The 14,212-nt window shown below is 39.1% G+C and overlaps 1 protein-coding gene across 1 annotated transcript in view; it reads right to left on the bottom strand.

Annotated features, from left to right (window-relative positions):
- The window catches only part of slc6a2 (solute carrier family 6 member 2), a 164,089-nt gene that overhangs the window by 47,021 nt on the left and 102,856 nt on the right, over positions 1–14,212 (bottom strand). The window contains exons 6-8 of the mRNA XM_068049478.1: positions 12,183–12,286; positions 3,842–3,966; positions 2,205–2,317 (exon numbers count right to left, since the gene is read on the bottom strand). Coding sequence (XP_067905579.1) covers positions 2,205–2,317; positions 3,842–3,966; positions 12,183–12,286 — 342 coding nt within the window. The remainder of the gene's footprint in view (positions 1–2,204; positions 2,318–3,841; positions 3,967–12,182; positions 12,287–14,212) is intronic.

The following is a 14,212-nucleotide window of genomic DNA, read 5'->3' as shown; positions in this document are numbered from 1 at the left end:
CAATGCCCAAAGGACCAATGAGTGTTATTTGACCTGATATTGGGTCAAGACATTTAGGAGGTGACTTGGTGGGTGCCTCAGGGCACACATTAGATCCCTTTCATTTTTAGGTGAGAGGGCCTAATGTCTGTATTCGGCCCCTTCTGCCAAATTGGGCATCACTTGAGCCAGATATGCACTGCTGAGAATACTTCAGCAGTTGCTGTGTCCTCAGCAGTGACCGCCACCAAAAGGTTAGTTTTTGAAACTTGCCTGTGGAGGGTTTCTTCACCAATTCCACAGTACTCACGATGGACGCCCCCCCCCCCCCACTCCCTCCTGCCATCATTGCTGCTACACCTTTGCTCATCTTTCATCTTTTAAAAACAGGAACACTGTCTGTGTAGGTATGACAGATGTCAGCAACTCACCCAAATAATGTTTATAAGGCCCGAGGTCCACTTTTGGGCTGACATCAAGCTTTCTGGCAGGAGCATAGTGTCCATTTCAGGTTTGCAAAGAGATGTAAAGTAATTTACATCTGTCCAAAAGGTTACTGTACTCTGGATGCACTTAATGATGAAATTAAATTTTAGTGCTGGGTCTAATTGTTACCCATTAAGTTTGGCATACAACCTAAAAGATCATACAGTGACGTAGTGAGAAATCTTTTGATTTGATATCGTATTATATTGTCGGAGCAATGAAGGGTCTAACCTAAGAATATTTGATCCTCACACTGAGTGGTAAAAATAGTTCCACTCCATTACACTGACATCTTTCACCTAGATAAGCACCCGAAAATATAAATTTAAAAAATGTATTCATAAGTTCATATTTCTCCATTTGAATCTCAGCTAGAGTGGCAATAAAGATGCTGAAGTGCTCTTCATGGGCTTGAGATAGCAGGGGTGAATAACAAATTACTTCGGGTCATACTCCAGATTGTTAACCAATAACTCCACTAACATATAAGTGTAACACTGGATGACTTTAGCTGTGGTAGTTTCCAGAACTAAACTGGTTTTCATTAGATAAAAGAAAATTCAGAGAAAACATAATACAGGATTTGAAAGTAATGAGTGGAATGTATAATGTAAATGTAAATAGATTATTTTAAAAATTGGACCATTGGCACAGAACCAAAAAGACTTGAGTATCATGTTTAACAAGCCTCAATAAAGATTTGAGATTGAAAGTGGTGAATATGTGAAGAAAACCTCACCTTTCAAAAGTTCAAGGTTTAGTTCTGGGTTCTTTGCTGCTTTCTCAATTACAAAACTACATTTCAGTTCATAATCCTAATTAATCTCAGTCCTCATTTGACATTGATCATGCAATGAATTATTCTAGGTTCCAGTTAATCAGCTTCATAAATATCTAATGCAGATGACATTGAGATATGAGGATAGAGGTCAAGGTGATCCAATGACATATGAAATATATGATTGCTGAACTGCAAAGTAGTGCTGCCAAGAAAGGCAATTGGTCATGGATAAGTAATGTAGCTACAATACATACCCAGTCAGGGGCTTCCTTTCCTTCATTTCTTTATGACACAGAAAAACTTTACATTTTTATCTAGGAGATGAAATAGCATGAGTAGAGTCACTGATAAAAGTAGATTTCACATGGTTCATGGCAGGAGTGTACTTGGTGGAGGAAGCAGTCATTGTTTTATTTAACTTCTCTTATGTATGTAGACTCATACATGAAAAACTAACTATAACTTTGTCAACATACTAATCATGAAACCTTGCTTATCTTCAAAATGTTAGGGGAGTTTAAAGTAGGGCAGATGGTTTTCCTCGTTTACACTCATGTCATTGTGATAGTCAGTAGCTATTACAGACTGGAAATCAGGTGTACAATTCACCTCTTAGACAGGTTTCAATGTCACTTAACGTGAACACAAGTAAAACCAAGGTAAGTTGAAATGTATTGCTGCAATTCACAGGAGCCATCTTACAGAAGTATTATAAAGAAAGTTGTTACCAGAGATACATTACTTTTGATCCCAATGGTTAGTCATATTTCTTCTCTAAACATTCAAGCCGTACTCAGTTGCTATTATGGGAAAGAGTTGTACTTGTGTGGAGTATAAACAGGAGCACAGACTAGTTGGGCTGAATAGCCTGTTTCTGAGCTGTACATTCTATGGAATTCTATGAATCACTAAGGTTTCGGATGAGGATGAACAAAATTTAAAGTTGTACTTTACTTACTGAACTGTCAATCCCCAATGTCAGCAGCATTATGAAGAACATAATTGCCCAAAATGTTGACCCTGGGAGAGTTGAGATTGCTTCGGGATAGATAACAAATACTAAACCCGGACCTGAAAACAGAATAGTGCACGATGTTTAAGTTACACTGAGAATACAGAAATGTGTCATTGACAATCAACAAAATTCCATACAATTTTAAAATAGAAGGGGCTAATACTTCTAGGATTTATGCTTTATTAGTCTTGTAAGGCAGTAGCTCCTGTATAAAAATACAGAGAATTTGTGGGATTGAAGATGGTGCTCCTATCTGGCTAGTTGAGAACTAGACAAACAGGTTTCTGAGTGGGCTGTCTGGTTTCTAAAATAGAAGCCTGATAGCAACATTCTGTGTTTTTAAAAACAGAAGTTCAGTTTTTTTTTCCACTTATGTGCAAGCACTCATTATTAAGGTGGTTAAGGTTTTCAATTAATTTTCATCAGTCTCAAAGCAAACATCAAAACTTGACCCAAGATTCCACCTTCTGCTCAGTCTTTATCTTGGTCCCTCTCCTGTTTTGGATTTGATGAAAGGTGGCAATTCTAACTGAAGATGGAAATGAGATATTTTGGTAAGTTTTACAACATCAAAAATAAAAGAAAAATACTGCGGATGCTGGAAATCTGAAATAAAAACAAAGTGCTGGAAATACTCTGCAGGTCTGGCAGCATCTGTGGAGAGAGATGCAGAGTTAACGGGCTGGATTTTATTAGTACGCCGTGCGGTGGCCTTCTGACATGGAAGTGCTGCCGCACAGCCCCCAGGGGTAGACTTAAATAGATTTACAGCCCTTCACACAGATTTTAATTTAAAAGTTCCAGTAGTGCAGACTTTTTAAAAATAAACAATTATGATATGGAGGCCCTGTCCCAACCCTGCAATGGTCTTTTAATTGGCCCTCATTGACAAAACTCACTTAATTCCCTACCCTGCCGTGTGATCGCATTGGGGCCAACCACCCATGTGACTAGCAGGAATGGCATCCACATCCGGGCCTGCCGCCAGGACCTACAGCAGGCCAACTAAATTCAGCCCCGTGTGTGCAGCGTTGGGCATCTAGGCGATAATTTTCAAATTATTCATTTCCATGATGTAACAGCAGAAGCACATACCTACAGCACACATCTCCTATTCTGAAAATATCCAGACAAGACCAAGAAACTTTTAAGAATTAGATTTTCTTTTTCTTTGCGAAGAAAGTGTTACCCTTTTGACAGCTGCTTCCACTCAAATCTTGCAATAAGCTTTGTGTAACTTTACAGGAGTGAGAGAAATGCACTTTTTATATAAAGTGCTGCAAATTTATATTTTTCCTGAGAAACTGGTGTTGACTTTGGGAATATGTCCCACTGGATTAAAACACTGGCCTAGTTCATTATTCATGTTAACTGCTTTTCCTCGTTTTAGTTTTTACATGATTAGATAAAGAAGTCATTATTTGAATATACATTATAAGTAACATTCTAACCTTTATCATTTAAAGAAAAACAAATCTCTGCTCTGAGCCTCAGAACAACTTGTATCTTTTCAGAGGTCTGTAGTCTGACTATAGGACATTATTTGAAAAGGTATATTTAAATCTATATAAAGTGCTTACCATCTGTTGCCACTTCTGAAATATCAACTTGATGCTTGAATGCCATGTAGCCCAACACAGAGAAAATTGCAAATCCTGAGAAGAAGCTCGTTACACAGTTGATGGTGCTGGTAAGAATCGCATCCCTGGGAAAGAAAAGAGAAATCACATTTAAATATGAAATTCCATGGAGATTTCATGTTACAATTTTTCAGGTATTAACTTGCTGAAAAATAAAATGATGGAGATTCACTCCCATTTAATCTGAATGACCAAATGCTTATTTTTTTATTGCTGAAAATAGAGACATGTTTTTGAAGCTTTTCATCTTGCACTCATCAGGACAATTCACAAGAACACCAATGTAAGGGAAAACAATGACTTTATACTGTATATTGGTATTCTTGTGGATTGTCCTGATGAGTGCAAGACGAAAGGCTTCAACAACATGTCTCTATTTTCAGCAATACTCAAGTTCTGTACTACCAAATGACTGCTTATTTTTTCCAAAATTTGATATATCATCTTGAAGTAGAAGGGTGTAATAGGTAACTAGAAAGCAGGGAACTATGTACCACTACATTTATTAAAAGCCTTAGGACTGGATATACTCCTCTTGTCAATAGTTTCCATGATAAATTCCTTTGTGTACATTCATAATGCTAAACTGCCTTGTAAACTTGTCAAAATTATAACTCACTCCCCCACCAGTAGTGGCACTGCAGTCCCTTCATTGATAGGAGGTTGCAATTACAACATGACAAGTTTATAGAGGTAGTTTCTATTGTAAGTATGTGAATAGGAAATATGAAAACAAGAACAGAATGGGGACTGGATTATATCTGCATGCCCTCCAACCCCACTTCACCTGAAGACCATCACCTTGGGGGTATGAATTTCAATTCACCACCAGTGTGTTAAACTGATTGGCTGTCTATTACAAAAACTGACCAATTTTCCTTTTCATTGAAATTAACTGAAATGATAATCAGACAGTTTCTATAATGGGTGGCTGGTCCGCAATGCCATTGGTATGTCTGAGTGCCAAGTCGAAAACCTATCTATGGTCTTGACTTTCCATATGCAATGTCTGGGGTCACCATCTGTTAAGATATTAAATTTGCCAAGTGTGTTGTGAACTCTTTATTTTATCATCGCCATCCCGTGACACAAGTTTAACCTATAATACATACTCCTACCACTACACAGAACCTTCATATGGCCCATCAATTGCTGCTTCTCATACCTATGTTTGCAGCATCACTAATAAGTTGTATTTCATGTGGGAAAAAAACACAGGGAATCCATTAGTATTCAAAATATCTGAACAATCTAATGTCAGTGTCACACTTCCTGTCAACTTTTTCCAATATCAATTCCTATTCCCATATCTCACCATTAAATATTAAAAGTGCGGAGTAGGTCACACACTCCATCTCAAAATACAAATGGGATTTCCTGGGTCAGGCTTTGTCAATGGGAAAACGCATTTTACAAGCGTAAACATTTACCTACAGTACCAGTTTCACCTGTATATGAATTATGATTGTCTTGTACGACGTTAAAATTTCTGTCACATAATGTTAGCTGTAGAACTTCTTACTCATACTGTATGAGGTCCTGAAAGTCTATATGCATTTCCACTACAGAGGCTTTGGGTGGCAGAACAGGAATGTATAAGCTCTAATCACAATAAGGATCAGAGTTAAGATTTTGCTTGAGCTTGTGAAAATATATCGCAAAAATTAAGTTTGAATATAAATATCCATGTCAAAATCACCCCTTACTGCTTTCTGAAATGTAATTTAACCCACCCACCCTTTAATTTCCTATGTCATCTTAACATTTGTCCTAACTATTACACAGTAGAAATCCTAACCAGAGCTGCAGTTCTTATCCTATGGTTGTAAGTGCATTGGCATCTACATTTCCCACCTGCTCAAACAGCTGTCTATGCCTTTTCTTGAGGAAAATAAACAGCCCCTGCCCTCTCCCAAGTGTAATCTAGTGTCCTAAGGCAATAATTCACTTTTCTCCCAGCTAAGTCAGCTCATTAGCTCATCTATATTCCTGTTGATGTCAGCATTTATAACAGTTTACGGAGCTATTTCATTGCCTCAAGAAAGCATCTTCACAATGGTGCTCTGAAACTTTTGATATTGTTCATTTCAACACCTGACACCAAGGGAAGGAATTCTGAAGCACTAAGCAGATATTTAAGGCCTCGGTTGATGATACTAAATCCAATCAATTGCAACACAACACCACAACCAGAGAGAGATGAGAGAAAGCTGGGCTATCTGGGTGTCCTATTGCATGAATCGCAAAAGGTTAGTATGCAGGTACAGCACGTAATTAGGAAAGCTCATAGAATGTTATCGTTCATCGCGAGGGGAATTCAATACAAAAGTAGGGAGGTTATGCTTCAGCTATACAGGGCATGTATGTGAGACCACATTTGGAGTACGGTGTACAGTACTTGTCTCCTTATTTAAGGAAGGTGTAAGTGTGTTGGAGGCAGTACAGAGAAGGTTTACTAGACTAATACCTGGAATGGATGGGTTGTCTTACAAGCAAAGGACAGGCTCGGCTTGTATCCGTTAGAATTTAGAAGAGTAAGAGGCAACTTGATTGAAACATACAAGATCCTGAGGGGTATCAACAGGGTGGATGTAGAAAGGATGTTTCCCCTTGTGGGAGAATCTAGAACTAGGGATCACTGTTTAAAAATATGGGGTTGCCCATTTAAGACAGCGATGAGGAGAAATGTTTTCTCTCAGAGGGTCGTGAGTCTTTGGAATTCTTTTCCTCAAAAGGCGGTGGAAGCAGAGTCTTTGAATATTTTTAAGGCAGAGGTGGATAGATTCTCGATAAGCAAGGGGTGAAAGGTTATTGGAGGTAGGTAGAAATGTGGAGTAATCAGTTCAGCCATGAACTTATTGAATGGCGGAGCAGGCTTGAAGGGCTGAGTGACCTATTCCTGCTCCGAATTCATATGTTCGTATAAATCTCGGTACCTTGACATGTGCTGGTTTATTGGCCAATTATGCATGGAACTGCTCCAGAGATGTGGTGCAAGGTTGGTGAGAAGTGGCAAAGGAATCAAGCTGACCAGTGCACCTGTATCATAAATTTTCACTCCCTTCTCGCAATCAACAAAAACGTGACAGCAAAATTGACCAGACTATAGTTTCTTTCATATAGCATAAAAGTGGGACATTTTACTGACCAAAGTGTAACCCTCTCTCCTCACCCCACCCTCTGACTAAGTATAAAATCAGGGCCTTCACAACAACCTTGTCCCAGTGATACTAAAACTAATCATCAGAATCCTTCCCTAAACTAATTTGGGAAATTGCGTCTGATGGGAAGTCAGAAGTGACAGGAAAGCTTAGCTCCCTCTGCTCAGAGATAAAATCCAGGACCATTGGAGGTGAGGAGACTTTTCCCCCCAACTACCTTCTTCTCCCTCATGGAAGTCATTATCTTGCCTTTGCTCCCACCATCTCCATTTCCTTTCCCATTCCCCCTCTCATCAATCACTCCTCCTCCCCCATGTCACTGTATCAATTCCTTCTTCCTCCCTTGTACTCTTCTCCATCCCTCTTCCTATCACATTGCCCTGTCCCTTTACCCTGTCCCCTCCTTCTTCCTTACTTTCTGCATTCCTTCCTCTCCCTGTCTTGTCCTCTTCACTATTTACATATCTCACCTTCCCTCACTGCCAGTTCCTCCATCTTCCCTGCTGTCCTCTCCTCTTCCTTTCCACTCCTAAGCTTCCTTTCTCTCCTTCAGCCTTCTACTCAAATGAATCTTCCCCCAACCCCCTCTCCACCAGAGTCCAATTATACTCACACTTTATAAAGCTTCTTGATCTGAATGCAGCATTTCACAGTGACATCCCATATGTAATACCACAGGAGATCAGTGAGTTTATAATAAAAATTCTTCTGTGTACAATTATCCTGCTGTAATGATACTGGCTCACCAGTAGTGTTACTGCACTGCTGCTATTGGCAGGACAGTATCATTGCACTATGACAAGGTTACATAAACAGTTCCAATATGAACTGAACACAGGAATTTACATTTGAAATATAGCAATGAGGACATAACGTGTGACTTTAAAATGGTGACTAATTTAGATTAGATCTGTGTGTCCTGGGCCTCTGACCTTGTTTCACCTAAAGACAACACTTGAGGGTTCAATTTCCTGGGTGGAGTGGGGGTAGGGGGAAGGGTGAGGTTTTCTCCAGATCGTCTGTCGTTTATAATACTGGGATTTTCCAATCCTCTGTTGAAGTTACAGTGGACAATTGGGAGAAACCCCAACAAAAATGCATGGCATTGGTCTTCACCCCTCAGGTAGTGTAGTTGGAAATTCTCTTTTTTTTTTTTAAACAATAAGCAAGCAATTTTGTAGAAAGCAGTTTATAAAATTGTGCAGATAGAATGTCATGAAATCTGCTCAAGGTTAACATGGTCTTCTTAATCCACTTAATAATGGCATATCAATGATCCTCTTTTAATTACACCTGGCATTACTGTAGCACAGTCATTGCAACCATTTTATTTTAGATGACAGTTCTAAACAGTGAAGAAGTTAATGATTAATCATGTACTACCCTTAAAGGTTAAACATGTAAAAACAGCCATATTAATTTAATCTGCAGTAATTTCTCCCATCTGGTGCCCTCATTACTTACTGTTGAAACAAAAAATATTTGGAAAATCAACAAACTGAGAAAAGTGCAGCTATGTATTTATCTTAGACAGTTTGAGTTCTAAGTGAAGAGTCGATAATAAGATTGAGTGAAACAATGAAAGACAAGAGGAAACATTCAATCCCTCTTTTATTGTTCCATTTTAAAAACCTGTCAACAACTCTAACCATTTGTAAAACCTGTTAACTAGAACTATTACGAAACAAAAATGACCAAACCGGAGTTGTTCTGTAAAATTAATCTTTAAGAGACTCGGGCAGTTCACTGCTTCATTAACTTAAAGTTACATTTTTGCTGATAATTCTGGATATCACCAACTGTTTTTTGCTGGTATAATTACTTTAAACTTCCTATACAAAGAGGAATCTTTCTGACTATGCTTATTAAATAGCCATACTTGGTTTTCAGGCAGAATGTGCAAATAAAGTCGTGGTGTTATATTAGTTAAACTTTACTTTAGAATCACACTTTGATCAAATGGTTCAATTGAACAGATTGCATAATACACATACCACCAACCAAGGTAGCCTTGAAGGCCAAAGGATACAAAAGAGGGAACAACTCATGTATTTGAAATGTATTTGCCATAGGTTCACAGAGATATAAAGGAACCAAATGATTTATTCGAAATTTAATTAAAATGATAACAATGACAAAAATGTGGGTGTTTGTGTTCACAATAGAGTATTTTCACCTCAGAGACCTAGTAAAATCTGAACCAGAATAAACTGAACATCCAAAGCAAATTACATTTCAATGTACAACAACAACAACTTGTATTTATATCGCACCTTTAATGCAGTAAAACATGCTAAGGTGCTACACAGGAGTGCTTACAAACCAAATTTTGCACTGCGCTACACAGGAAATACTGGTACCTAAAAGCTTGGTCAAAGACATTGATTTTAAGGAGTGTCTTAGAGGAGAGACAGGTAGAGAGGCAAAGAGGTTTAGGGAGGGAATTTCAGAGCTTAGTACCTTGGCAGGTGAAGGCATGGCTACCAATGGTGGAGCAATTAAAATTGGGGATGCTCAAAAGGCCAGAATTGGAATAACACAATTATCTCGGAAGGTTTTAGGCCTGGAGGAGGTTACAGAGATAGAGAGGCGCTAGGCCTTGGAGGGATTTGAAAATAAAGATGGGAATTTTAAAATCAAGGCGTTGCTTAATCAGGAGCCAATGTAGGCCAACGAGTAGAGGGGTGATGGGTGAATGAGACCTGGTGCAAATTAGGACACAGGCAGCAAAGTTTTCAATGGCCTCAAGTTTATGGAGGGTAGATAGAGGGAGGTTAGCCAGAAATGCATTGAAATATTCATGTCTAGAGGTAACAAAGGCACGGATGACGGTTTCATCAATAGTTGAGCTGAGTCATGGGTAGAGTCAGGTGATGTTACAGAGGTGGATGTAGGTGGTCTCAGTGATGGTGTGCATATGTGGTCAGAAGCTCATCTCAGGGTCAAATGTGACACCAAGGTTAAGAACAGTCTGTTTCAGCCTCAGAGAGTTGCCAAGGAGAGGGATGGAATTGGTGGCTAGGAAACAGAGTTTGTGGCAGGGGCCAAAAACAGTGGCTTCAGTCATCCCAATATCTGAGCAAAAGTTTCTTCCAACTAATAAAGTACTGGATGTCAGACAAGCAGTCTGGCTTTAGAGACAATGGAGGGGTTGAAAGAAGTGTTGGTGAGGTAGAGCTGGGTGCTGTCAGTATTAATGTGGAAACTGACATTGTATTTTCGGATGATCGGACTGAGAGGCAGCATGTAGATAACAAATTGGAGGGAATCAAGAATAGATCCTTGGGTGACACCAGAGTTAATGGTGCAAGTGCAGGATTAGTAGCACTGGGGCAAAATGGGTGATGTGCAGTTCAACTGGAAATGCAGTGTTACTTTGATTTAAAACTTGTTCATTCCATATTATAGTATGATGGAATCATGAATATCATGGGGCTCAACAGAATAAACACTGACAGGTTGCTTCCCCTGGCTGGAGAGTTTAGAACACAGAGGCATAGCTTCAGGATAAGGGGTCGATCATTTAGGGCTGAGACGAGGAGAAATTTCTTCACTCAGAGGGTTGTGAATCTTTGGAATTGTCTATCCCAGAGTGTTGTGGGTGCTGCATTGTTGAGTATATTCAAGGCTCAGGTCGAGAGATTTTTGATCTCTCAGGGAATCAAGGGATATGGGGAGCGGGCAGGAGAGTGGCGTTGCGGTAGAAGATCAGCCATGATTGTACTGAATGGTGCAGCAGGCTCGATGAATGGTCTACACCTGCTCCTATTCCTTATGTTCAAAATATTCTTAACTGCCAGGATAGGCATTGTTGGTCTAAGTCCTCTGTTGGTTCAGATGCACATTTGAACGTAATATCCTTAAGGCAGCTTCAAGATATAGTTCCTGTATACAGCTGATACTACCAAGTTGTTGCCAAAAATCACATTACAAGTTGCTCTCAAATAAAAAACACAATTCTATTAGATATTGGGGTAGCTTCCGAAGCTGGAGAAATGCTCTTGAAAAGATCACACAAGGAAGGAAATAAAAATATAGAGTTTTGAATTCAATTTGCTAATTGGTAGGAAAACAAGGTCACAAAGTAGTGTTCAAATGGTACCTGTTACCTTTCAAGCCGAGGTTACAAAGGCATGATAAATTGAATTTTCAACCTGCAGCAAGGTAGACTTTCAACTCTTGATGCATTCATAATTTCAGGATTTACCATACATTGAATTCAATGCAATGAAGGACACCTGTCTAGCAATTTCTTCACAAGTTTACTTCCAGAGTGTAGTAATGAAACAGGAAGGGAGTACTGACACTTGCCGGGGAGATTGTACTCGTCAATCTACTAACAGTGAGAGCCAAAGATCCTGCACAAGACACAATAATACTAACCTCCACTGTCTGGATCATTGACAAACCAACAGTTAACAAGTAAGTTTGAACAAAAAAACAAGGTTGAAGCACCACACATCAAAAGTATTTTAAGTTTTTGACATAAAATTATGTTAGTATGATTCTTTCATTGTTCAGTGAACTAGAATGCCACAACAGTCACCATAACAAGTACTGTGACCATCCTTTCAAGATTATGATCAATCCAACTTTTGAAGATGGCAGGGGGTGGGGGTGGGGGGGTAATCTGATACATGTTAATACGCACATACGTATGAAAAGACTCATGTGTACCGAAGGAGGAATTAAACCTCACCTGCCAACATTGTATTCGATTTCAAACAAAAACACAACCCTTTCCAACATTCATTGTGTTTTCTTCACTCTTGTAATGATTCATGTGTTTTTATTTTGAGTTTCATGAACTGAATAACAGAAATTTCATAATTCTTCAAAATGATTAATGTGCATGATTTAACAATTAAGTAATTAAAGTGAAAAGAAAAACAAACTTTGGACATACCAGCATGTGTTCTCAGACTGATATTCATTTAGGTTTCAATCCTTGTGAGGTTAGTGTCTTAAACTCAGATTGTGCAAGGGAAAAATAACAAAAGAACCAAACAAAAAGAAATGTACCAGTGCATATATCAAACAGAGGCTGGAAACTTCACCCATGACGTAAAAAATTGCTGTGGCCTACACTAACTTATTGGCGTGAATTTTGGGAGCCTTACCGATAGCAGTTGTTATCAAATTTGTTATAACTGGCAAATGCAATGATAACTCCAAAACCAGCACCGAGAGAATAAAAGATTTGAGTTGCTGCATCGATCCAAACCTACAGAAACAGAGGAAATATAATTCGTCATTCATTAAGCATAGACAATGTTTCATCAGATAGCTGCATACAAGAAAACTGTACATTGTTTGTTCAGGGATATCTATACATCTTTTCATGGCAATCTTGTAAAATGCTGTTTCAAAAGCATTTCCCTTATTGTCAAAGTTCATGCTTTTTCATCAATGCCATTCTGTTTGAGAAGACAAGATTTCATTGCCGATTAACGTCACCAATTGCTTCATTTCTGTTGAAAGCATAATAGAATTCTGTTAATGTGCAAAACAATTACTTCTTTTAATGTGGTAAAATGCGTCATGGGATACAAGATAATGCAGTAAGTTAGAAATTGGCCTTTCATGTCTGACCTTAAATTTAATCCCCTCTCAACCGCACCCCAAGCCCAGTTTCCCGTCTTATAGTTGTAAGGGCGATACCTGAAATTAGTTTTAACAGAGATGGGAACAAGATAGTTGATTTAGGAAATGAGAAAATGTCATACTGCTACTGTAGAAGGTGCTGTTCTGTCATTGGGGCTGAGGCATTCTCTTGGGGTATAATCTAGGGTGCTTGACTTTGCATCTGGCCGTGCTATTCAGGATTTTTGCACTTGAAATCTAATATGTTCTATTCCCCCTCACCCTGGTGAACATGCAAATAAAAAGATAATAATAAAAAATAAAAACATCCCAAAGCACTTTCCAGAAGTGAATTGTCATTCAGGAGCTGTGAGAGAAGAGTTCGGATAGGTGACTGCGAGTGTGCTCAAAGAGGGACGTTTTGAGGAGGCTTTTGAAAGCAGAATGAGAGGTAGCAAAAAGGGGTTTAAAGGGAAGGGTTCCAGAATGTGAGGGAGTTCTAAGATAGATCAAGGCTCCAGCACCAAAGATGAAGTAGAGGGAGGGGGAATGCAAAGGGGGCAGAGGTTAGAAAAGCAGAGGTTATATGCCGATTTGCAGGATGGTTGAAGTAGTAAGGAGGGGCAAAGCTATCAACAAATTTATAAACAAGGATGAGGATCAGAATTTGATGTATTTGGGTGCATGGAGGTTGGTGAGGGCAGATGTGATAGGGGAGCAGGACTTAATGCAGAATAGGATACAGACTTAGCGTTTTGGACACATTGGAGATTATATAGTGTGGAGTTAGTGAGGTGATATTGAGCTTGGAGGTGGATAAAGGTGAGGGTGAGAATGAGGTAAGGGTGGAAGTAGGCAGTATTGTACAAATGGAATTCAACAGGCATGGTAATGAATAGGATACCAGAATCAAAGTTCAGCTCGGGATCAGACAGGACACCAAGGTCCTACACCACTGGATTCAGTCTGAGTGAAGAGCAGAGGAGGGTGCTGGCTAATCCATGACTTGAGGTCTGACAAACATTCAGAAAATCACACTGGTGGTTGTGCAACGGAGGGTGTAGGTGTAGAAATATAGCTGGATGCCACCTGCGTAATAGCACAAAATGTTATCTATTATAAGACGGACTATACTATTGTTGAATATATTGAATGCTAAACTAGAAGATTGACAGAAGTTTGTTCAAATCACCACCACTTATTTTCTTTTATGAAGTTATTGAGATTATGAAAACATTACTCTATTTCATGGATGGACCAAGCCAGGTTTCTTTTCCAGTCCATGTTAGTCAACTGGACAGATGGGAAAACTAAATAGAAAAAACAGGAACAGATCGATATCTCACATGTGAAACGGTGCTTGAACCAGTGACCTATTAATACTTCAATAAAGATGTAATGTGCCCTGGTGAGACATATCTCCAAGTGTAAACAAGCTTGGTGTGCGACTAGAGTCACATAATAGGCAAGACCAGGTAAGAATGGTAGGTTTCCAGTCCTGAAGAATATCGGTGAACCAGTTGGGTTTTTACACCAATCCACCAGCATCATGCTCACTTATACTGAC

This window comes from Heterodontus francisci, chromosome 17 (assembly GCF_036365525.1).
Source record: "Heterodontus francisci isolate sHetFra1 chromosome 17, sHetFra1.hap1, whole genome shotgun sequence".
Taxonomy (NCBI): domain Eukaryota; kingdom Metazoa; phylum Chordata; class Chondrichthyes; order Heterodontiformes; family Heterodontidae; genus Heterodontus; species Heterodontus francisci.
The sequence above is the reverse complement of the archived record's forward strand: the minus strand, read 5'-3'. Positions and strand labels throughout refer to the sequence as shown.